At 51.8% G+C, this 25,474-nt stretch overlaps 1 protein-coding gene across 1 annotated transcript in view; it reads left to right on the forward strand.

Moving 5' to 3' along the window:
- The first annotated feature begins 2,721 nt into the window (after positions 1-2,721).
- LOC133341752 (steroidogenic factor 1-like) overlaps positions 2,722-25,474 on the forward strand; it is an 86,344-nt gene continuing 63,591 nt past the window's right edge. The window contains 2 exon segments of the mRNA XM_061550434.1: positions 2,722-3,052; positions 17,583-17,735. Of these exon segments, the coding sequence (XP_061406418.1) occupies positions 3,004-3,052; positions 17,583-17,735 (202 nt within the window). The 5' untranslated portion in view covers positions 2,722-3,003.

Raw genomic sequence — 25,474 nt, forward strand, 5'->3', positions numbered from 1 at the left:
TCGAGTTATTTCGTGAGTGCTGGTGTCTAATTATTTTTTCATGAATCCGTTCTGATGTACAGGAATATAACGGAACGACATACGTACACGTATCGTGGATTCGACGTACGTTGTGCTCTGGTGGTAGTGCCTTACGTCGGTGAGAGATCTACTCCAGGACAGCTTGGCAGCGTTCTGGAAATTATCGAGTGAGAAGTTAAGCCCCCGAGTGTGGCCATCATCACCATCATCACCATCAGCCTTGATCAGTGGCAGTGGTAGCGATGTGCCGAGGTGAGGGATGAGGGGGGTGATGAGAGAGACACACACACAGGTGAGCCGGGGACGCAGTCAACTTGTGAGAGATGTCCAAAGGGCACAACGTTGGATGAGAGAAGAGAGATGTAGACATGATAGGGATTAAAGCAATACATTTTTCTCTGTTAACGTCAATTACGTTTTTCGTTCATTTGGTTCACTATTTTTCATTGATCAAAGGGCCACCTTGAGCTACGTGGGACGCTAACCGTGTGCTTGTCTTGGTTATGCCCAGTGCCACAGCCGGCCAGGATCAATCCACTGCTGGACGAAGGCCTCGCTGAGCCCTCGCAAAAGTTCGTCGCGGTCCTGCGATGCGATCGACCGCCCAGCGTCTGCGCGTGATCAAACCTCACCGCTCCGTCTCCGCGGTACGGACGTCCAGCCGTGGTGCCGTGTGACAAGTAGGAAGTGCTCACGAAGCCCACGACAACCGGATTTTGGTTATCTGGAAGTGCTTGAACGTCGCGTGGGTTTGCCGTGCTGGTCATGAGCCGAACTCCAGCCCCTCTGTCTCGTTCCCAACCGTGGCTCCGATGCGTTTTTTTTTATTCCCTCTACCCCCCACCCCGTGTGATTGATCATTCGAATTTGAGATTTCCGTGACATTCAAGCGAATTCATGAACACATATCCTCGTTGTCCACCGCCGTGTTTGTGTTTCAGGGTTGCGCCGCACCGCGTGTTTGTTTTCGTCACGATGTCCGACGTTTCGCTCCACGTGCACAACTCAGCTTCGGACGGAAGCTCCCGGCACGGTGAGCGTGTCGCGGAGCAACAAACAAAAAAATATATTTGTGGTTGCAAAACCTTATCCTGATGCTTTTGATTTTTTATTGTTGTCTTTTCCAGGTCCTTACCACGGAGATGTTAACACAACACCAGCAGCCGAACCGCGCATTGGCAAGGTAATGGCCTGCGAACTTGAACTCAAAAAGTTTGCGATTTCGCTTGCATGCACACACACTGGCACGTGTCCCCCTCTCCTCACGGCGACCCTGGCAGGCCCTCCACGTGTCCCTCCGTCTCTATCCCTCTACCGTCCTTCCGCCGTCACTGCGTCGCCGTTGCGCAAGGACGACCATGTCCGAGCTGCCCCAGCCGCGCGCCGACAGCCCCCAGCAGAATGCGCTCAGCACTGCAACCTCGGCGGTGGCGGCGCTCCCGGCCACCGGCTCTGCCAAGTTCCTCTTTGAGCCGCCGCTCCCATCGTGCCAAAGTCCGGAGACTCCTCCGTACAGGAGCGAGGCAGGGCCCCCCAATCTCCCCAGCGCCCTCACCCCCCCCACCCCCCCAAGGCTTCTTCTGGCCTTGCTTCCCTCTCTGACCCGCGAGCCCCCCCTGCCCGACCCAGCCAGACCGCGTGTCTCGTTCGGTCTCCCCGCAATGCGTCTGCCCCTCTCCGCGCTCCACACATCTTCGGCTTGTTTTGCTCTCCTGATTTATTAGATTCTTTTTTTTTGTCGCACACTCACGCTCAATTTACTGCTCCTCAAGGCCGCTGCACGAGATCCCACGTGCGCCGTGCCTGCGTGCGCCGTGCCCACTCGCGCCGTGCCCGTGCGTGCACTGCGCTACAAATCCAGCGACCCCAGTTCGATTCCCGCTCACGGCTAACATCGGTGATGAATTTTCTGAGCCGGTTCTTGGTCTCCCCGAGGTCAATCTCGGCAATAAGTGAGTACCTGGCGCGGTGCGTAAACTTCAGCGGTGGGGAGACGACGGTGGCCGAGTGCGGCGCTGGCCACACCACCAACCCCCCCCCCCCCCCACTTCGTGTGCCGTGCCGTGGGACTTGATGGGTGCCCCCTGACCGTCCTTGTCATGAACCTGGTGGTGTACGACGGAAAGAGCTCGGAATTATCACATTTGGTGCCACCGTCTGAAAAAGAAGGAAGGAGTCCAAAGAAGATCAACACTTCCCTTCATGGGGGCGTGGGGGTGGCTTTATAGGGGGATCTTTGTCTTTGTACGTCCACCAATCACCCCGGTGAGTGACACCTGTCATTGCACCTATTTTTTTTCGTGCCCTCCCACTCCCGACTCCTGATTCTCATTTCTCCCCTCCCTCTGAACGCGAGTTAATCATTGCCGAGGCACTATCTCAATAAACCCCGAGCTCTTATCATCTGCTCCCCTCCCTACGTGACATACAGCAACACGCAGAGGGGGTGCGGGGGGGGGGGCGGGGGGGCGAACACAAGTTTTTTTTTATCAGCGCACGGGCTCCATCACGTGAAAGTGAGCCATCCAATGGCGAGGGCGAGGACAATTAGTCTCCCCCTTCTCCAGCTCCGATTTATTCCTGCAGTAAAAACATAAAATTCAGTTTATAACTGAGCCAGAGCAGCGAGCGTGTTTCAGACTTTGACCATCGTGCCGACTTCCGAATTACAGCACTTCGATTTTCTCCGGGCCACGCGTCCGTCCGCTCGTCCGCTAGTCTGCCCGTGCGGCTTGCACAGCGAGGTCTACGGTTAAAACTCGAGAGCACGTAGTTTATTGTTTTCTCTCACAAAAATTTGTAACTCCTCCGCCGGATTATAATTTTGCGCCGACACCGTTGGCGGCTGCGGCGGCGGCTGCCGGCATCGTCCTTTTCATCGTCCTCGCCATCGTCGCTCGAGAGAGAGAGAGACAAACCGTTTGGGTTCTTTTTTGGCGTCGGCTTCGACGACGTTGGCCCCCGCGCGCCGTCTCGCCAGCGATGTCGGTGGTGGCCACGCCGGGGGGCCTCGTGCCGGGCCTCTTCCAAGGTGAGGTTCTTGCCACGCCGCTGCCGCTTGACGGATCGGCGGGTGCGCCCGGGCGAGTCTCGCGCAGTCGGGAGCACGGCGGGGGCGGGGTGACTGACTCTGTGGTCCACAAGCGAAGCAATAGCTCGGGGCACCCAAACAGCACGAGGGGGGACGGACCTCTGATTAGTTGGCGACGCACGGTGCGAAAGAAGTTCAACATACAGACATAAAATATATTTTTTAAAGTAAGAATGAACTAAATATCAACTCAAATTGAGATCCTAAAAATGTAGAATTTGTACAAATATGTTTCACTCATCTTGATCCTGTCGGCAGCTCTTTTCCCATCTCACTCCAGCCCCCGCGTCTTGTCGACACGGCTCATGTCACTGCATCTCTGTCTCATCTGTGTCTCTCTCATCTCGTGGCAGCCCTACCTGTTTTCCTCATCTCGCTACATCCACATCTCTTGTGTACATCTCGTCCATAATCTCACGAGGAGGGTGGACATTGAGAGTGTGGTTGGGGGGCGAGTGCGGCCCCGAATACCCAGCATCACCACCACGAGACCTCTCCGTTTTTGTCACCACAATACCCAGCAGAACCATCACGACTTCTCTCCACTTTTGTCACCACAATACCCAGCAGAACCACCACGACTTCTCTCCACTTGTGTCACCACAATACCCAGCAGAACCATCACGACTTCTCTCCACTTGTGTCACCACAATACCCAGCAGAACCACCACGACTCCTCTCCACTTGTGTCACCACAATACCCAGCAGAACCACCACGACTTCTCTCCACTTGTGTCACCACAATACCCAGCAGAACCACCACGACTCCTCTCCACTTTTGTCGTCCCCCGTGGCCATCCTCAGGGGTCTGACCGGTGCCCTCGAATAAACGCCGGCACGCGCGAGCGCCCGCCGGCCAGACCGCCGTGCGTATGGGTGGGTTCGTGCAGCAGAATGGACGGTGCAAACAAAAGTTTACGTTCGTCACGCGGGGCAGAATCGCTGACACGGGTGATTGACGTCTTTTTGTTTTCTAAGTTCCGTACAACTACGATCGTGAACCACGAGAGTGAACGGAGAACTTAATTCAAAAGTTGTTGGCGGCGATGCTGTTGCTGCGTTGGCAGTGGTGCACAAGCACCGATTCACAAACAAACAAGCCACGAAAAAAGTCAACACGTTTGTCAACAACAACATCGTGTGTGGCGTAATTTTTTTTGTATATATTGGTGACGTTTTGGGGAAATTTCCCTTCGTTGACGCGCTGTGCAGAAGGCCCATGCCTGAAACGTCACATTTTTTTCCATTAATTTCATGGCCACGCTGTTATTGACGAATGTGTTGAGTTTCTTCGGAGAATGTAATTGTCTTCGTAGATGAAATGAAAACAAATAACGAGATGGCGATGAGGTTTCAAAATGTACCTGGGAATAATCGGCTAAAATGCCGGCACTGCAGAATGTTTACAAACGCACTTTCTATCTAACACGTAACGCCAGTCATTAAAAATACACACACACACATACGGAATAGTTAGACGTGAAGGTAATTATTATTTTATACATTTAAAGACGTTTTCTCCGGTGCTTCTACATGAGAGTGGTGTGAGGAAAAAGCAAAAAATTGTCAACCCGCAAAAAAAAAAACGAGATAAAAAACGCGAACCATAAAACCCAAAACTTTTGCGGCATCACTGCAACTCTGCGGCAATCATTACACGTCCACAGCTAATAACACCCCGAATGTATATATATAATTTTGTGATACTGCATTGGCAGTGGTGCACAAACACAACTAATAAGCCCATTCATCGGTAACGCAGCCCTAACTTAGTAGGAACAACAACAAAAAACAACCCAATCGGCGACGTTTCGGCCAATGGGCCTTTTCAGAGCAAGGCGGAATGCGTTGAGTTTATCGAAAACAGAAACTCGGCGATCAACACGAAGCTGAAAGTTCAGAACGTGAAGCGAACGCCGACTTTTCCTGACCTCTTCGAAATTTAACAGCCAGGGCATCACGTGGTTGGGGGGGGGGGAGATGATTTAATTTCAAGTAAACACGTTTAGTTTTTTTGGTTTTTACCAAAAAATCTATTTTTCAAGAATTGTGGCTCCTCACGCCGCTGCCGCTGTTTATACAAAAACCACCGTAGCAGAGGCGCTGGCCGATGCAATTTATTGTGTCAGCATCCACGAATAACAATACCGGGAGGGGGGGGGGGGAGTGCAAAGACGTTGGATGCCGGCAACAAGCGAGAGTTCATCTCCAGCCGACGGCCGCTAGCTTCAGGAAAAAAAATCTACGCAGGTTTGATTTTCTTTATCTCCGCGCGCGGTTGCGCCGTACAACTTTCTCCCCCCGATGCGTCGTCGGGTCGTGCCGCGTGCGTCGTCCCCGACGTTCCGCTCCGCGGAAGGCGACGACGTCGGAGAGGTGTGAGGGGGATAATTATGTTCGCGTTTGTTAATTGGCTTTGGAGCGCCAGCGGTGATCGCGCAAAAGATCGCCTTCCTCGTGGACGACGCCGGAAATACTGAGCGGCGAATCCAGTTTCCGCAAAGGAAGCTCCCAGGGATGTTGGAGCGCATCCGAGGGTTTGTTCGTGACGGGCGGCGAAAGAACGGCACGATGGGTGGTTTGCCCGCTTCGGCAAGTGAACGCGGCCGAGATGCTCGCCTCCCGTTCACAGCCCCTCGGCCCGGTGGTTACAATTCCGAAATCCTGTGGCTGGGGCCGTTATTCCATAGGGCAGTCATGTACTGTAGGATTCGTGGTTCTGTCCAACTTTGGGGAGCCGGCTTCAGATTCCCTGACGAATATGTGAACTGGTCCTGTGCCTCCACGAGGTCGGCTCAGCCTTGAATGAGTACACCAGTGTCATCAGCACTTTGGGAAACACAGTCGGTCGGGCCGTGGTGCTGGCCACCTCAACCCCAGCTTGCGTGCCGTGCCGGCCTTCATAAGTTGCTCGCTAACAGCACTTGCCCCAACACCTCCAATGAGCGCGTTTGTCTACGTACGGTCCTATAGAAGTTCAACATACATACAACAGCCTGTCAAAGGCTATACGGTGGTAGGGGGGGGGGGCGGTGTGGATCTTTGTACAACTCGGCCGGGTCCTGTGAAGTGATTTTTGCCCCGTGTGGTTTTACCCTCAAAAGCCCCAGCGGCGGCGGAGGCTCGGCAGTAGAGGGGGGGGGGAGCAGGTTGTTGCCGCGAGCCGTTGGAGCAGCGTGGGGTCGCGGGGCCGAGTCGAGCGATGACCTTACCCCCCGAGCGGCGCGCGCCTGTCCGTGACGCTCCGTTGGACGTCTCCCCCGGGCAGAGTTTAAGGGCAGGGAGGGACCCTCGCTCTCGTAGCCTCCCTTTGGCGTACCCTTGCACGGATGAGGAGGAGTTACCTCCTGGAAATAAATAAACATATATACACGTGTTGACAATTGCCACTCAGCATCAGTGTCAGGCAAGGTGCGTCAGAATTTGTGAGTTTTTTGGTATCTGAGCGGATGCAAATGTCAAGCGCTGTTCACCGGGAAATGTTCTTTTTTAAGTTGTAAGTTTCACCAGGCTCCATTGTGTAAACAAGTGTAGTCTCCAACTCGTATTATCCACTCTGCCTCTCCGGCATCTCTGTGTTTTTTACGGGTGCCACAGTGGCGAGATGTTAACTACCTCGCTTGGTACGCAGGAGGTCATAGCTCCAGACCCTGATGATGCCTGTATATTTTGAGTTTGCACGTCTCTCTCCCCGTGGTCGCGTTGATTTTCCTCCAAGTCCTTCAGTTTTCCCCTCCACATTTAGAATCAACATCACGCGTTCAGAGTGTTTGGCTGCTATACATTTCCACGTGATAAGCCACTTCGTTGAGCTATCATCTGTGGCCAGGTCGCTTCCGAAAAACTGCTATATAGCTCAGTGGGCCTTACTTGGTAAATAAAACAATATTTCAGTTGTAATTTGTACGTGCTTGCAAGAAGGACCATTGTGGTGAAAAGTTGCCCATCGCAAAATCAATTTTTCCTTTTAAGGCGGCATTTTTCTTGGCAAATGCGTTGAGTTTCGCGTTGCTACTCGTGCTGCTTGTGCACCAGAGCGGAGAGCGCAGAGGGGTTGACGGATCGAGAGTCGGCGAACGCACTTCGCTGACGACTTTAAACAAGTGGAGGGGTCTGAAACGAGTTGGTGTGTGAACAACTTTGAATTTAAACGTATACAGTTTTCATCATTTGCAAATGATTATCATCATTAGCTAATTATGCTGGTATTGATGATGATAATCATTGATGATGATAATCATCATCAATCCTTTTTAAGACTAAAACGGTCTATTTTAAAACAGAGACCTGGGATGAAATCAGCGGCAGAAAACTGATGCCGAGTGGCAAACCCGTGATGTGTTTTCGCTCCACGTGCTGATAGCTTCTTCAAGAAAATCCGGTGCCTGAAGAAGCTTTTGGCACGTGGAATGAAACGTCGGACATCGTGCCGAACAACGCGTGACCCGAATGTGCAGTAGAGAGCTGTGCATCAGCAGGGCAGCCGCCAAAATCCCACGCTTGTGGAAGCTCTCTCAAAACCAGCGACGTCTTGAATTGTTGCGGTGCTTATTCCTTCTTCACAGCCTCGAGTCAGTGGTGGAAATTCTACGGTCTTGCGGTGGGGGGGGGGGGCGGGGGCGAGCCCATAGGATAACCACCGTTGACTTTCCCACAAAGTGCTATTCATACAAAAAAAAACATCGCTTTGAAATCCAAACGATCTGAACCAAAAAGTGACCTCCCATCGGTAACAGCCGCGCTCTAAAAATAAAACAAAATGAAATTAAATAAAACGAAACCCCGGCACAATTCGTCGGACGTGCCGGTTGGCCGGTTTGTTGTTGCCAATTGGCGATCGTAGATTGCGTGGCCACTGAACTTGCAGTCCGCTGTGTTTACGGTGACGCACGCCACGGCCAAGGGGCCCCCCGGCACTGTGCCAGGCGCGGCGACGGCGGAGTGGGGGGGGTGATCGACATGCCAGGAGGCGGGGGGGGGGGCGTCAAAGAACCGGGGGCTGGGTCCAGCCACGGGTAGACGGGGACGCGGAGCCGTCCCCGAGGGAGGGTACATGGCAAATTTGGGGTGACTGTCCTGGGCCCCGCGCTTTGGGGGGGTAGTCCCCCCCTCGCCCCCCGTGCTTTCAATCAGGCTGTCAGATGTAATTCTCCCGGTGTAGTTTCAAGGCGTTGCCCCGCCCCCCCGGCCATGGATATTCCTGCCCGGACGCGGTTATGATTGTAACAAAAAAAATAACAACAACCATCAACCACCCTGTAGGCCACAACATCCCCTTCCTGGTCCACAGAGCAAGCGGCTTTGCTCCGAGTAAGGTGGATTGAGTGGACCAAATTGAACGGGTGAGTTGTTAAGATTGGGGGGATGATGATACGATTACAAGTGTGGATAGTAAATTGTTGCGACGAGGTTAGCGTGAGTTATCCTGAATATATATTTTTGCTTGTTTGTGGGTCATAACGTTTTTCTTCTTCTAATGATTCACCCGCCGGTATTTTGATTGTCGCGATTCCAGCAATCCCTCAATCATTTGCCCCTTCTTCACCGTGGCGAATGGAGCGGCCGCTTGTGGCTGTCGTGTTTCCCCGCTCCTCCCATTGACACGGGTTGGCTCCGTGCGGTGTGAAAGAAGTTCGCCCGTTACAACTTACGCATCATACCGTAGGTTCCTAATCGCGCTCTTTGCCGCACGTGCGAACGAGGTGCCGAAGAATCGACGCGCCTTTGTAAACTTTGACCGCAAGCGAGTGGCCATCATCTGCCACGGTCAATCCATTGCTGGATGAAGGAACGCCCCCCCCCCCCTGCCCTACCACCAAGGGATGAGAATGAGATTCTCAGCCGCTGATTTCTACATCGAAAGAAACGCATTGGGAGGAGTGTGCGATCCAGACAGTGTACACTTCACCATCCCGCACGCCTTTTGAGTGTGGCACCCGAATGCACACCTCTACACATATGTAGTAATGATAGCATTATGACCGTTCAACAATAATACGTTCAGTTATCAAATGCCAACGTATCCAGGGGACTTAACGGTGTTCGTGCACTGCACACTGAGGAAGTGGTCAAACGTTCCAGTGCAGGGCCCTCTTGAAAAACTAAAGAGTCTTGGCCCCCAGTGAGATTTCACCGGATAATGAAACGGCATTATTGTAATAGTTGCAGGTAACTTATATGCATAGGTGTAAAATATAATGACGATGCTCATGACCGTTAATTAATATGGGTAATGATTCAAATTTGTGTAGCGGTACACATAAATTAAAACAATCGCGCGAGCAATTTGGGGTTAATATTAGTTTCATGATAGATTCGAAGCCAGTTCAGTTTAGTTCAGTTGTCTGCTTTGTAAGACGCTGCAGAGAGTCAAGACGGAGCCGGGGACTTCTGCCCGGTGTCATCGTGAAGCAAATCTGGTCACGTGGATTGTAGTCAAGCACCGACCGCGGATTGTGAGACGCAAACCCCCCTCCCCAACCTCTCGCTTTAACACATTCCTGCGGAGGGAGCTGGTAGGAACGTTGGGTTGCTCGGTCAATGGCCAGGGTCAACGGCGGCGTGGTGTATTCCGCAAATATGCCCGACTGTGAGGGCGGGCACAAGCCTGCGTGAGTAGGTTAAACGTTGAGTTTTATAAGGGCACCACGGGTTGACCAGCCACTCCCCACGCCACCCAGCCCCACTCCTCCCACCCCCCACCCAGCCCCTCCCCACCCAGCCCTCCCCACCCAGCCCCTCCCCTGCTAACGCAGCCCCTCCCTCCCCACCCAGCCCCTCCCTGCACGACGGACACAATAATCCCCTGTAGGCTGGTGGAACCAGTGGGTTCCTACCAGTAAAATTGCAAGCGTATTTAACCAGACAGAGAATTCCAGAGACCAGGATGTACAGGGTGCTTCAAAAAAATGTGAACACTTTCGAGAATTTGCCAAAACACCACGAGACATGTACCGCCTCCTGGCCCTGCAGACCACCTGGAGAAGATTCCAGGCAATGCGTTGACAACGATGGCGAACAAGTAGAGACTCTTTGAAGCTATTAACATTACATTTGTTATCATGCCACATTGTGTTATTATCCGTTATTTTTCCATTAAAAAAGCGATAGTCCCATATAAGTGTTAACATTTTTTTGAAGCACCGTGTGTGTGTGTATATACACAGTCGTCTCATTTGCAGGAGCGACCCGGGGGCATTGATCTGCCTGTGGGGGGGGCTGTGAGTGCTGCCCGCTGTCTGTGTGGGCCCCCCTATCGGGAATGCGATGGCCCCACTCTTACCAGAGACGTCGCGAGATCTCTTAACGCCCACCGCGAAGTGGACGGCGCGCAGTATGGGATTTATTTGTGTTCAACCCGCTCATGGTTAATACGCCGTACACCGGCAGTATTAATCAGGGCGGCTGCTGGTCTCGAACCGCGACACTGCGCGATCGAGCGGCGAATGCCCAAACCGCTAGGCCGCATCACCGCCTCGGGAGGGGCGGGGCGGGTGGGCGGGGCTTGGTGGGGGGGAGGGCGGGGCTTGGTGGGCGGGGGGATAGTTGGAGGGGGGGGGATTTGAGAGGTGGGGGCTTGGTGGGTGGGGGGGGCTTGGTGGGGGGGGGGGTAGTTGGAGGGGGGAGGGGCTTGGTGGGGGGGGGGGGTAGTTGGAGGGGGGGGATTTGAGAGGTGGGGGCTTGGTGGGGGGGGGGGGTAGTTGGAGGGGGGGGGATTTTAGAGGTGGGGGCTTGGTGGGGGGGGGGGGGTTGGAGGGGGGGGGGGATTTGAGAGGTAGGGGCTTGGTGGAGGGGGGGGGGGGATTTGAGAGGTGGGGGCTGTGACTTTTTTCTTTAAGTGAGAATCATTAACTCCATGAACTACAGCGAGAATGGCTTCGTCACTTCGTACAACAACTAAAAAACAACACACGAGCCGGCAAGAGCGAACCCAGCACGAGTCGATTATAAAAAGCCACCTTTAGATTCACCGAGACGGCTCCGTGTGAGTGGACAACGCGCGCGTGTGTGGCCGTGTGTGGAGCTCATGCAGCGAGGTGCTCGCCAACAGCACTTGCCCCTACAGTCTGTTAAGGCTACACGGGGGCTCTTTGTCTTTGTAGCTCAGAGGTTAGCGCGCTGCGACTTACGAACCAGGGCGAGCCGAGTTCGATTCCGTCTGTTAAGGGGCCGTCCATAAATGACGTCACGCACCTAGGGGGGGGGGGGGGTCAGACATTTGTGACGATGTGTGACGAGGGGGGGGGGTGAGAAATGTGACGTCACATCAAGATGCGCAACTTTAAATAAATATAGACAACACGTTCTACTTAACTAAATAGACTTTTTAATAAATATTTTCTCCTACATCAGAGTGCAGCGCCACATTAAATAGGCACTACAATGACAATAGTAATAGTTTAAAGCGATTTGAAGAATGTTTTTTTTTTTGGGGGGGGGGGGCAGAGCTTTGTGACGTCATATTTGAAAGAGGGGGTCTGACTTTTTGTGACGCCGTGTGACGAAGGGGGGGGGGGTCAAAAAACGTCCAAAATCGCGTGACGTCATTTATGGACGGCCCCTAAGGCTACACGGGGGATCTTTGCCTTTGGTGGCAATGATGGTGTGCACCGTGCGATGTTGGCGATGTTAGGCCTGGGGGGTGGTGTGAATGTCTGTGGTCGTGTTGGTGTTCGTGTTGGCGGTAAAAGTGGTGGTGGTGACCGTGTTGGTGTGCGCAATGGGTTTCGCCTAAGGCAGAGTGAACGAGTGGGCAGGCCGCTACGATCTGTCACATGCGGAGGGGGACTGGGGAGTGCAGGGAAACACGCGGCGGATGCCGAGGCCACACAAATCCCATCCCTTTCAAATGTGGCAAGTCCTCGCTCAACGCCTGTTTTCGCCATTAACGCGGTACTTTCATTCCAGAATACTTTTTCGCATAACGCGAAACGCGCGCCGTTATAACGCGGTTTCTGAGCGGTCGACGGCGAACTACATCCTTGAGCTGCGTGACTGAGCGGTGCAGTGATACGGCACGCGCAATGATGCAGTAACGTGGCGGCATACCCTCAGTTACCTGTCCCGCCACCTCACTGCGTGTGCGTAGTAGTACTGTAGTAGTAGTTGGAGGCAGTCGCCCTCCAACAACAACGGAGGGCGGAGGAGCGACGCTCACAACAACGAGCAGAGCGCCGGGTGGCTAAAGCACAGCAAGTTGGCACAGTAGGGAGCACAGGTGGTGCATCAGCCAGTCATCTCGGTCATCTCGGTCAGTCGACCCGTGGCACCTGGGTCTGCCCGGTGACCTCCTGCCAGCGGGCGTTTGACACTTCACGTGGCCTCAAGGTGCACATGGCCTGGCACAAGCGTCGTGGTGACGTCACCGCCACTTAGTGGCGAATGGCGGTTGTTGTAGTAGTAACATCGTCCCTCGCCAAACTTTATCGGTTACGTTATTTATGGGGGAAATTGTTTTCGCTTAACGCGTTTTTCGCTTAACCGGGCACTTTTCAGGAACGCATCTACTAACGAGGAGTTACTGTACATTGAAGTATCCATATGGGGGCTTGTGTGTGTACACTAGGTGTGGAGTTATCATTGAAGATGTACCGTATGTCTAGACAATTTTTTACGAAACTATATATTTTTTATTTTACCAGGTAAGGCCCACTGAGCTATTTAGCTCTTTTTTAAGAAGCGACCTGACTATAAATTATATCTTATCGAAGTGGCTTATCATGTGTACACTTATAGCAGCCAAATACGCACGTTTCTAAATGTGGAGGGAAAATCGGAGGACCTGGAGAATAATCCACGCGACCGTGGGGAGAGAGACATGCAATCCCCAAATATACAAGCGTCAGGGTCGGGGTCGTGATCGAACCCACGAACCTCCTGTATTACCAGGCGAGGTGGTTAACATCTCACCACCGTGGCGCCCCTGATATCGACGCAGCTTGTTTCGTTCGCATCCACGTGGACTTAATTGCCACGAGGTTGCACCACGTCCTGATTATAAGACGCACCCCGACAACTTTTACTTGAAAAGTTCACGGCCGAAAAAAAGTCAATGGGCCTATCGCTGATGCCACCGCAATTGGCATGAATGATAAAAAAAAACAATGTTTGCAGCAATTCTATTTGTAGAATGCTAACGGCTCCTTGTTTGAGTGACTAACATCGGGCTGATCCATCGTAGTAAGCATGCCCTGGCTCCCGCGTATCATTTTAAAGAACGGGGAAACTTTGTTACTGCCCCATCATGATCACAAGAGCATTGAGTGTGTGACTCAAAGATCCTTCCTCTTTTGTTGGAGGGGAGGGGTGGTGGGCGGGGGGTGAGAGGGAGGGGCTGGACAGGGAGGGGTGGATGTGACTGCGTATAAACTAGACACACTTTGTACCTATATGGTTTTCGTAAAAACATAGTCATATACTTTTTTCGATTTAAAGCTTTCGTGACTGCAGGGATTCATCTTCTTGGTTCTTTTGGTAAAGTCACGTAGAAGGAAAATAATAAAATAATAAAAATAAAACATAAAATAATTCTCACGACGTTTCGACCACAACGCAAGCAGCCGTCTTCAGGTGGAGAACAGGTCTGTCAAGTAGACAGACGTCGTGAGAATTATTTTATTATGTTTTATTTTTATTATTTTATTATTTTCCTTCTACGTGACTTTACCGAAAGAACCAAGAAGATATACTTTTTTGTTATTGAACGATGTTAAAGGTTTAATGTGTGGTGGATAATCATTTATCTACAAGAGTCCTGGTTTTATATGAAGGCGTCTTTAACATAAATGAATTTTGATTTATTAATCGGTGTCGCGATATGACTATACTGTGATATTATATCGTACGATATTCGACCGCTTTCTTAAACGTCGTGGCAGTATATCGTTAGGAAATTATCGCTGATTAGGTTGCATTCATGTATACGTGTATATTTACCGTATAATAAGAATTTTAAAAAGGTTTATGAAATAACATGATCACGTCGCTAAATATATATTATACCAATTCAATGAGGTCGATGCAAATTGAAATGCAAATTCCCGTGCAATTGAAGTTTCGGCGGGTGACATGACGTCATCGTTTTCGGTTGTCTGTTGATTCATTAATCGAGCACTGTGCTGCGTGAGTGACCTGAGTTGCGGCACGTGCGTTCTAGATTTGCGCGATTGTGAGATCTCATGGATTGGAAGGGGTACCCACGGGGCTTATGTTGACCGAGATGCAGTTAAGGGACTTTTGAAAGTACAGTACTGGACTGTAGTTTAATTTTTATTTGCACTCGGAAAATACAGCGCAAAAACAAACGATTATTACAGTAAATAATACTGTAAAATAATTGGCAAACATTACAAAGGTTGCGGGTAATTGATATCGTTGTCATCGTGGAAATTGATATTGTGGGAATTATTATAGTACCGTGAAATATTACATCAAGTTTCTCTCAAAACGTACGGTGTACTAAACGAAAACGATATTTTTATTTAACAAGGCCAGGCCCACCGAGCTATACATAATTATTTTTTAGAAGCGATTTGGCCACAAATTATAGCTCAACCAAGTGGCTATAGCAGCCAAATACTCTAAACGCGCGTTTATAAATACGGAGGGAAAACCCGGAGGACCCGGAGAAAAATCCACGCCACCACGGGGAGAGAAAGACACGCAAACTACAAATATGCAACAACAGGCGTTAGGGTCGGGATCGAACCCACGAACGCCCGCATACCCGGCGAGGTAGTTCATATCCCGCCACTCCGGCGCCCCAAGTATCCACTGGGGGCGAGTGGGAGGAGGGGTATGTGGATCGGACAGAAACCCAGAAAGGAAAAGCCTTCTCAACTTTAACGGAGTTAGGCTTGCATTGTGTTCACAGCTATAATACTTTTGAGAAGAAATCGCATTGTTCCTTGGCCAAGGGTTGTCTCTCTTGAGATGCCACAGTAATGGCACGACGACAAACAAAAAAAACCCCGCAAGTGAGAATTGTACTCGTGCCTCTTGACTCGGCAGCTTGCGGCTTCTTTCCCAGTCGCCCGTTTTAGTTCTGACAGCGCGTACCGTGGCTTTCAAGTGTGTTTTTTTTTAAATCGCTATTCAGAATCGAGACATTTATCCTGGAGGAATCCGATGAGGTATGAAGCTCTATTATTCACAGATTGTCCAGTAAGGGCGGGTCAGAAAGTCACAGCGACAAATAATCGGCATGAAGTGGCGGTTATTCGAAAGCAAATGAATGAGGGAAAGCCATAGGATCTATGAAACGGGTCAGTTAAAATTAATCTAAAAACGAAACTACTTTTTATATGACCAGGTCAGGCCCACTGAGCTATATAGATCTATTTCAGAAGCGACCTGGCCACAAATGATAACCCAACGAAGTTGCTTATCACGTGAAAATGTATAGCAGCAGAACATGCAAACTCCAAATATACAGGCGTCAGGATCGGGATCGAACCTACGACCGCCTGTATACCGGGCGAGGGAGTTAACACCTCGCCATGCTTCTCACAGACACGTTGGTAACATATAGCTGTGTATGCCTAAGGCTTCATTTCTCATATAATACCTCATGAGGAGGGAGGGGAGGGAGTGCTAGGCAATATTTTCCGGAGCTCAGTCCCAGCCAGCTCCGGCTGCAATGAAGCCCTTTATGCGTCCGTTTGTCTTGTGTTGCTGTAGACATTTAGGACGCAGTGTCAAGTCAGAATCAGATTCTGTATTTACTGGAGGAATCCGATGAGCTATAAAGCTCTTCTTCTCAGATGTACAGTGGGGGCAAGTGGAAGTGTAAATGAGCTACACGTCACATGCAGTTGAATTCGGAGACTACTTTAAGAGCACCACTCGTGGCGATCAAAGTAAAACGATTCAATGTTCTTCTAAATCACAGGGATATTCCCTCTTTACCAACCTGCCCTGGCCAGTGTTGTGAAGTATGATCAAACATTCCCCGTGACTGACATTGCATGGGGAGGGAAGGCCTTCATCCAGCAGTGGATAGACACAATGGGAAGGTTGCGAGTTCAAATCCGGTTTGGGAGTTGACTCAGCCCATCATCCTTCCGGGGTCGATAAAATAGAGAACCGCTCTGTGGAAAAGTGAACAGCGGTTGTCCTCTTGAGAGACTCGCCCTCGCCATAGGAACGTGGAATTTCCACCATCGGCTCAGGACTGTAAACAGGAGATGGGGGCGGTCAGGGGGGGGGGGGGAGGCTTAATTTCCAGGCTCAGCTGACCCCCAAACCAATCCGGGTGGAGGTGGGAAATTGATAAACTATTTTCCGGAGCTCAGCCCAAGAGAGGTCGGGTTGAATCACGTACGAAGTTGTCTGCAGTTGTTTAATTGGCGAGGGAGCGTTTCCGATTCGTAAACAATCGCGACCCGTCCCGCCGCAGGTTTTTGTTTTGTTTTTCGGCAAAAGACACTGCACCGCACGCACCGACACAGACAAACCACCCCCCCTCCTCCTCCTCCCCCCCCACACCGCCGCCTCCGCAAAGTATCTTCTTACAAACGTCAACACAACGACGGCCACTAACAAACGACCCCTTTTGTCAGCGCGGGGGTCTGTTGGGAGGAAGGGCAACCCGCGTGGACGCAAGGCGGTGTGTGTTGTCGTCGTCGTTCGAGTTCAACGGAGCGACAGGGAGGAGGAGGAAGAGGAGGCGGAGGAGGAGGAGGAGGGAGGGAGGATGGGGTTTATTATTTGTTTAGAATATATATTATTATTATTGTGTCAAGAAGCGTCGTCAAAGGACGGCGATGATGCCATTGGGCTAGCGGTGGCGAAACGCGCGACTTGCTCCGGTGAGCGGGGGCGATTGATGGGAGCTGTGGTTGGAGGAGGATGGAGGAGGAGGGGGGAGAGGCGTGATTATTGAGGATGCAAACACAGCCCGCGGGGGGTTTTGTGTGCGAGCGTGAGCGGACGAGTGAGTGAGTGCGGGGTTGGGGTGGTAGCCGACAGAGCGGCTGCAAGTGCATGGATCTCGGGACTGGCGCGTAGTCGTGTCGGGGCTGGCGCGCAAACGAAACGCAAGCGACGAGCGGTGTTCCGCTACTCGGCCAGTCGTGTTCTTGACCACTGCAGATCCATCGTTGTCGTCAAAGTCATCAGCATCGTCGTTCGAATCATAATTGTCACCGTCATCGCCGTCATCATCATCCCAGCGCAGCAAAGTGCTGCCACCACCAGCACCACATCACAATAATCATCGGAGCAACCAATCAGCGTTGTCATCATTGTCCGTGTCATTATCATCAACATCATCATCGTCATCCTCCTCCAAGCGCAGCAAAGTGCCGCCGCACACCAAAGAAAGTTAGACAACGGCCCGGCACTGCCAGCCAGCGGCTGTTCATCTCCAAACTCACTGCGCGCTCGGTCCTTACTCACCATCCTCCCGCACCGCTTCTCTCTGCAAACTCCGGCTTCGCCCACGGCCAATACCCGCGCCGCGTGTCGCCAGGAGTCGTCTCGGACCGCCCGTCTCCGCTGTCTTCGCGAGAGAACAGCCCCCCGGCCATGCTGCCCAAGGCGTCCGATTTGCACTGCGATTTGTTCCCGGTGGGCCGCGCCATGGACTCGCTGCACGGGCACTCGATGGTGGGACACAGAGTCGGTAAGCGGCGGGAGGGAGCGGCTAAGTGACTGAGTGACCGAGTGACTGGCTGAGTGGATGGCCGAGTGACTGACTGCGCGATCGGCTTAGCGGTTGAGTGACCGACTGATTGGCTGAGTGGATAGTTTGAGTGCGCTCAGCTGACTCGAGAGATGAACATTCACATTTCTATTCACTCGAATACACACCCACAGCGAGATGCACACATACTCGCGCAGAGATGCACGCAATGTACATAAATACAGTATACGTTCATCCATAACAGAGATGCACTTACAGGAAGACTCATTCACTCGGGCAGATGAACACTCACTCGCTCGCAGATCCACACCCATTCAAACAGAGACGCAAACATACGCAGAGATGCATTCATACACTCACACAGATACATACAAAGACAACGATCCCCATCGATATACTGAACAGACTGTTGGGCAAAGTTCTTGTTAAGCACCTTACGAAGGCCGGGACGGCAGACGAGGGGGTGAGTGGCCAGCACCACGCATCGCACCAGGTACTCATTTGAGGCCGAGTCGACCTAGGGGAGGCCCAGGACCGGTTCAGATAATCGTCGCTAGGCGTTGCACTACCGCTTCCCCCCCCCCACACACACAGATACATTCACTCATTCTCACTGGTTCGCCTGACCGCTCGGTCACTGACTCATCTTTACGAACGCTGGCGCGTGCTCACGTACACGCGCGTATGCACACGTGCACGAGCGCGTGTGCACGAGCACGCGCGTATGCACACGTGCACGGCGGGTTGTCGTCTTGAAGTGTGCGCATGTGAATCGTCGCTATTGTAACGCCAGACTATGAGGGGGGGGGGGGTAAGACTGTGTTTGAAATACGTTGATGAAACTGTGTGTGTGTTCCATTATCTCGGTAGTGTAGGGGGAGCGGTGGTGTAGCGGTTAACGCGCTGCGCTATGAACCCGGCGATCCAAGATCGATTTTCGCTCACGGCCAACACCGCTGACGATCATCTGAACCGGTCCTGGGCCTCCCCTAGGTCGACTCAGTCTCAAATGAGTACCTGGTGCGGTGTGTAAACATCGCCACTGGGGAGACAAAGGCGGCCGGGCGTGGTGCTGGCCACTCACCCCCTCTCGCGTGCTGTCCTGGCCTTCATAGATGCTCGCTAACAGCACTTGCCTCTACAGTATGTTAAGGCTATACAGGGGATCTTTGTCTTGTCCCTTATCTCCACGCGTGTGAATCGTTAACTCAGCCGGTGTATGGTGCATAGCGAAGGTTCGATTCCTGACTCCCGCACTCACTCAGATATTCATTCATTCAGGAACGTTAGCACACTCGCAGAGAGACGCACGCGGACTCACACTCGCTCAGAGATTCCACTCAGAGAGATGCACGCACTCGGAGACACCCACACTCATGGTTGTACATCACCATTAGTATCGTGAGCAGAGTCAGGTTGATCGATGGTCCAGAACTCCACCGATTCACTCCGGCCACTCAACTCACTCACCGGCGGTCAGTCGCCTCCATCTCACTCTTCTATCGCTTCTACCATGTTTATCGTTCCCGTGAACTTCACACTCGTTTGATTCCTCCACCCGTCTCGACGACTCGGTTCCACCAGACACCGCCTCCTTCGTCTCATCCACCACACTGTGTTCAACCACCAACACTGCAACATCAGTGACAACAACTCACTCACTCGCTCACTTATTCACTCACCCAGCCACACTCACCGACTCACCACGCTGCAGGTTTACAATCCTTCTATTTACGATTATACTCTCAGCTCACACTTCTCCACTTTGGAATCCCCCCCCTCCTATCTCCATCGTTTATTTTCCCACTGATATAATTGTCCTCCATCCAAGAAACGTATTAACTGTGATCATCTTACATCTTAAATAGTGCTGTGTGCTGTGGGCCGCTTGGCGTTTGGGCCTTTGCCCACGTGCTCAGCAATCGTGACTTCAAAGCGTCATCATTCATCACGTGCATTGCGTCTTCCACTCGCAATCCTCATCGCTGACCCGCCTATACTGGGCATCTGTGAAAAAAAAGCTTCATAGCTCATCGGATTCCTCCAGTCTATAATAAACATTCTGATTCCGATTCATTGGCACACACAAGCACACACACGCCGGGCAGATAACATTGCCCCAAAAGTATTTCAAAAGGTACCTGAAAGGAAGGCTTGGGTCTGGTTGCAATTCTCGCGTTTTACATTTAATTTCCAATGGGACAGAATCCTGCGCGCACAGGATGTTCACTTTATACACGTGCATGATATTCACATTTCCTCGCCATAAATCTCTGCCTAGGTGAACCCACCGACAAACACGCGCAGCCTCCTAAAGTTATTGCGCGCGCCCCCCTCCAAGACCAAATCACCCACAACACGCGCTCGATCTCGCACGCTAAGCGGGCGTTTAGCCTGGCCAGCGCATGGATGGTTGGGTGACCACCGCAGGAGGTTGTGCGACGTGCTTGGGCAGCACAGAGGCAGGGCAGCCTCATCAATTGTTGTACCCTACCGCTGTGTCCCCGCGTCTATGCTCAGAGCTTGCATCAGCCTGCGCTGACTGACTACGCCTGGCGAAGCAGAGCGTTGTCAAATAGCCCCCTGTGATCCGTAGCCCGTGTGTACAGCTTGCACTGGCAGTAATAACAGCGATACTTTTCCGAAAGAATAATAAGAACGTGACTTTACCGAAAGAACCAAAGAGTAACGATACTGATTCTTATTTACAGCCCTTTGTAAATCCATTTCTGTATGAAGCTCTCCCAAGGCTGTTTGACCATACTTCACCACGCTGGTCATTACGAGTAGGTGAAGTGAAAGGGCCCAGGACCGATTCCGTCACCGCTCGCCTCTAATGTTGATAGCCGGGTTCATGGTGCAGAGAGTGCGTTTACCAATTGCGCCACCGCTCCACTGCAGCCTGCAGTGTGCGCGTGTGTGAGTGTAATTCAAAGTCTTGTCCGTTCCACAAATGAGAAAACAAGAAGTGAGTGGAGTGGGGAAGCCCTCTCTTAAGTGCTCGGTGTGTGTATGACTTTAGCACGTGCTTCGTGGAACCGTGCCGGAGAACCCCCCTGGGTTAAGGCGCGAATGAGTTGGCATCCGAGCTAATAATGGTGATGTTACCACCACCAGCGGCAAGAGCAGCACAGGAAGATTAAATAACAAACAGATGGACGACATCGGATGGGCCGGCTGAGTCCACATTCAGTGGAGGAGGATGGCGACACGTGACGGCGAGGAGTGGTGGATACGCAGTCAATGGTCGAGACTGGTGACGGCATCGCGGTCAAAGGAGAGGGGTGGAAGGGCATCCGAGAGGACGACCAGAGAGCGGAGATGGTTGGGATGAGATTGGGATGAGATGAGCTTCAGGTGCAGGGGAGTAGAGGGCACTGCTGTGCCGTGAGCGATGCCGACTGTGGGTAGGAGAGGGAGCCGTTCGTCCAGCAGTGGATATACCACGGCTCACGACGATGATGATGATCGCATGTACACGTTGTGTTAACGTGTGATGACACGGCCATATGCGTGCTGCACACGTGTATTCTCACGTGTCGGGACGGCAGTGGCTGAGTGACTGGTGCGGGATTGTTAACGGCGTTCTGGAAGTGCTACAAGGATTGCATCTGCCACAAATTCAGCGGAATGTATAATTTAAAACGTTTCTACACATCTAAATATTCACATATCTACTCGTGGAAATTTTTGCGACATTTCTCTGTACACTGACGTCATCCTACGGTCTGCATCAGCAGCAGGCCACGTGCTTTACCACCTGACGACGGACGCTTGTGTTGCGCCCGAAACGTCGTGATTTAATTTAGTTGTTTTCATTTATTTAATTACATTTTTTGCCTACGTGACTTTACCAAAAAAACCCAAAGAGTATATGAATCCTTGCAGTCACGAAAGCTTCAAATCTAGAGTCATCCTACGGTTTAAAATTTCTACCGGGCTCGTACCAAACCCGATTTTTGTTGTTGTTTTACAATTGCGTCATCAGTGAGTTCGCCCCCCCCCATTCATTGCGACTGTAAAGTCGACTGTAAAGTCGCAATGAAGCGGTGAAACCCGCTGCTAATGCGGTCGCCGCTTGTAAGCGCATTATACGACTACGATACTGTGCAGTGTACACGCATGGTGAGATACGCGTGCGTGCTGTCCACGTTGAAGGCACGCACGTGTGTAGAGTTTGGTGGTTAGCGCCGAGTTCGATTCCTGCTCACGGCCAACAGCGGTAACGATTGTCTGAACCGTTCATGGGCCTCCCCTAGGTCGGCTCAGCCTCAAATTAGAACCTGGTGTGCCGTGTAAAGATCACGACTGGGGAGACAAAGGCGGCCGGGTGTGGTGCTGGCCACCCACCCACGCGTGTGCCGTGCCGGCCTTGGCCCAATAGTCTGTTCAGGCTATACGGGGGATCTTTGTCTTTGTGTTTTTTTTTGTATATACAAAGACACACATATATAACGCAATTAAAAATTTAAACCGCGTTTCATTATAAGTCGTTGCTCAGCACAGTACAGGGCCTTTTCGCTACGTTATTGCACCTGGGAATGGATGCCATTGCCAAGGGGATGGGAGATGTGGGGGTGAGTGGTGGTGTGTGTTGATGCGAGGTGTGTGTGGTGTGTGGTGAGTGGTGGGTGAGTGGTGGTGAGTGTGGTGTGTGTTGATGGGAGGTGAGTCGGTGGTGTGTGTTAATGCGAGGTGAGTGGTGGTGAGTGTGTGGTGTGTTGAGTGTTGGGTGAGTGGTGGTGAGTGGTGTGTGTTGATGCGGGGTGAGCGATGGTGAGTGTGTGGTGTGTGCTGATGCGAGGTGAGTGGTGGTGTGTTGATGCGGGGTGGGTGAGTGGTGGTGTGTGGTGTGTGTGGTGAGTGGTGGGTGAGTGGTGGGTGGTGGTGAATGTGTGGTGTGTGATGATACGGGGTGAGTGGTGGTGTGTGTGGTGTGTGTTGATGCGGGGTGAGTGGTGGTATTGGGGCGAGCGAGGGTGGGGTGAGTGATGGTGCATGTGTGCTGGCATTGGCGTGGTGGGGTTTGACTGTGTGATATGGGGTCAGTAGTTGGCGGTGTTCTGGTGAGTGCCTGGTGTGTAGGCTAACCCACATGTTTCTGGCGTTGTGGTAGTTGCGGGTACACTGGTGGTGTGGTTTGAGTTGTTGGTGGAATGCCTGGTGGTGTGGGATGAGACATGCTTTTTGGAATTCCGTGGTGTGAGGTGAGTGCTAACATGAAGTGAATCATGGTGTAGGGTGAGTGATGGTGAGTGGGGGTGGGGGCGGTATTGTTATTGTGTGAGTGCTATTGTTGTATGCGTGGGTGTGTCGGGGTGGGCTGAGTGACGGGGTAAGGTAAGTGGTGGTGGCAGTGTGCGGGACGCTTCCGTAATGCTGGCTGTGTCACATGAACTGGGTCGGGGATTGGCATTGTGTGTTGTTCTTCGCGTCGAAAACCCTTTCAGACACAGTGGCTTAATGCGCGTGTCGGTGTTTATCCGTGCACCCTCACTTTCACCCTAAATACACGGCAATCACTCCTAATCCGGGATTTCTGAAACGCCAGTCTCTCCGGGACATACACCACCACCACCGCTGCCACCACGAGGGCAGGTTTCAATATTGATTAACCATCGGGTGCGTGCAGCGTGCAACATGATGCTCTATTTCTCATTGCGCTTGTACAGAATTGATAAATGTGAATAGTAGAACCCGAGAGGAATGTTGAGGTTTAAACCCTAAAACACAAATATTGTTTAAAGTAACTCTTTTTCCCAAAGTTGGTTCCATAGTTGGCTGCGTAGGTGACTGGTTGTGAAGTTGGTTGCGTAATTGTTTATGCAGTAGGGTGGTTGTGTTGCTGAGTGGACGTGTAGTTATCTAGTTGTGAAGTTTGTTGTGTAATTGGTTGCGTAGAAAGGTGGTTGTGTTGTTGGTCATGGAGTTGAGTGCACGGTTGTGGTTGGATGGAATCCGAATATGAACCAATACCACATTTCTGCAATCGTCATATCATCATCATACCAACAGCCACAATGAAGTCCACGCACGTCCACTCATTGCGTGTGACAGGTGTGTGTATACATTGTGCTCCCAAATTAATCACACGCGGTGTTAGCCATCAATAAATTCGCACGTGGGCAGATTACACATTCAGTCAAGGCTTTAACTGAGCCCACCACTGTAATCGAGATACGCGGTAATTACAAGAGGGGCGTTGTTCGATGAGATTCTAGACTCGTTAGGGCGCGGGCTAAGAAGCCACGTTGTACGGCATCGAGTGGCTTGTGGGAAGTGGTGTGACTCAAGGGAGAGAGAGACGCCCGCGATACCGTGCCCATCACGAATACAATTGCAATCTCGCCGCATGTTTGCATTGCGAAGAGGGAGCGGTGGCGTAGCGGTGAGCGCACCCCATCGGTCGCGAGTGCTATCTGAACCGTGCGTTTTGCTGACCAGCGTGGTGAAGTATGGTCAAACAAGCCCCCATGACCGAAAAGGCATTACGGAGGCATTTATCCAGCAGTGGATTGGCAAAGGGCTGTAAAATGTTTATGATATTGGTGGGAGGGAGGGTAACTGCATCCGTACATATGGCAGGGTTGCGGTTTTTGGCGCTGGTGATGATGATGTTGCAGCTTCAGCTGATGGTGGTTGGTCGTGATGGTAGTTCCCGTCACATACATCTGGGCCCCCCACAGTCTGGCAGGCTGCTCCCCCCTACCCAAACTGCATAGCAAAGTTTATTAACTGCAGTGGAGTCCATCACTAAAAAGGATGTGTCCATTGTAAAGAGTGTGGCCTTGCAGTGCATTAAACTCGCAGGCACACTTATGCAAGCAGTGGTGTGTGTGGGGAGCGGTGGCGCAGCGGTTAGCGCGCTGCGCTACGAACTTTGCCAGCGGGTATCGATTCCCGCTCAGGGTCAACAGCAGTGGCAATTATCTGAACCGGTCCTGGGCCTCCCCCGAGGTCGACTTGGCCTCTACTGGACATCGGTGAAAAAGAGCTGTGTAGCTCATCATCGGATCCCCCCCCTCTTATATCCTTAGCATAAATACATCTTCTTATTCTGATTCTCAAATGAGTACCTTGTGCGGTGGGTAAATAGCGCCGCTGGGGAGACAAAGGCGGCCGGGCGTGGTGTTGGCCACCCACCCCCTCGTGTGCCCTCGCGGCCTTCATAGGTGCTACTCGCGAACAGCACTTGCTCCCACTGTCTGTTTATGGGCGACACGGGGAGAGGATATTTGTCTTTGTGCAGCTGCGTGCGGCGTGACTTCCAGTGTCCGACGCGGTGGAAGTCTCAGTTCTGAACTAAATATACACACGGCCGCATACCCGCACATCCCCCTATGCCTACTGTATGTCCATATCATAGCCAATTTTATCAACATAAATAAGGCGCAAACGTTGGGGACGGACATTGGCGTTGTGTTAATTATGCCGCGCGAAGGCCACGCTGGGGAGGTTGGTCTTGGCGTGATCGCGCTGGTGCAAGGGGTGAAATGAGGGCCGGGTGCTTGTGGGTCTGTGGGTTTCTGTGGGTTTCTGTGCAAGTTTGTGGGTCTCTATGTAAGTCTGTGGGTCTCTATGTACGTCTGTGGGTGTGTAAGTCTGTGGATCTCTGTGCAAGTCTGTGGGTTTCTGTGCAAGTCTGTGGGTCTCTATGTAAGTATGTGGGTCTCTATGTAAGCCTGTGGTTATGTAAGTCTGTGGATCTCTGTGTAAGT

This window comes from Lethenteron reissneri, chromosome 12 (genome assembly GCF_015708825.2).
Source record: "Lethenteron reissneri isolate LAM-NWPU_2019-01 chromosome 12, ASM1570882v1, whole genome shotgun sequence".
Taxonomy (NCBI): Eukaryota; Metazoa; Chordata; class Hyperoartia; order Petromyzontiformes; family Petromyzontidae; genus Lethenteron; species Lethenteron reissneri.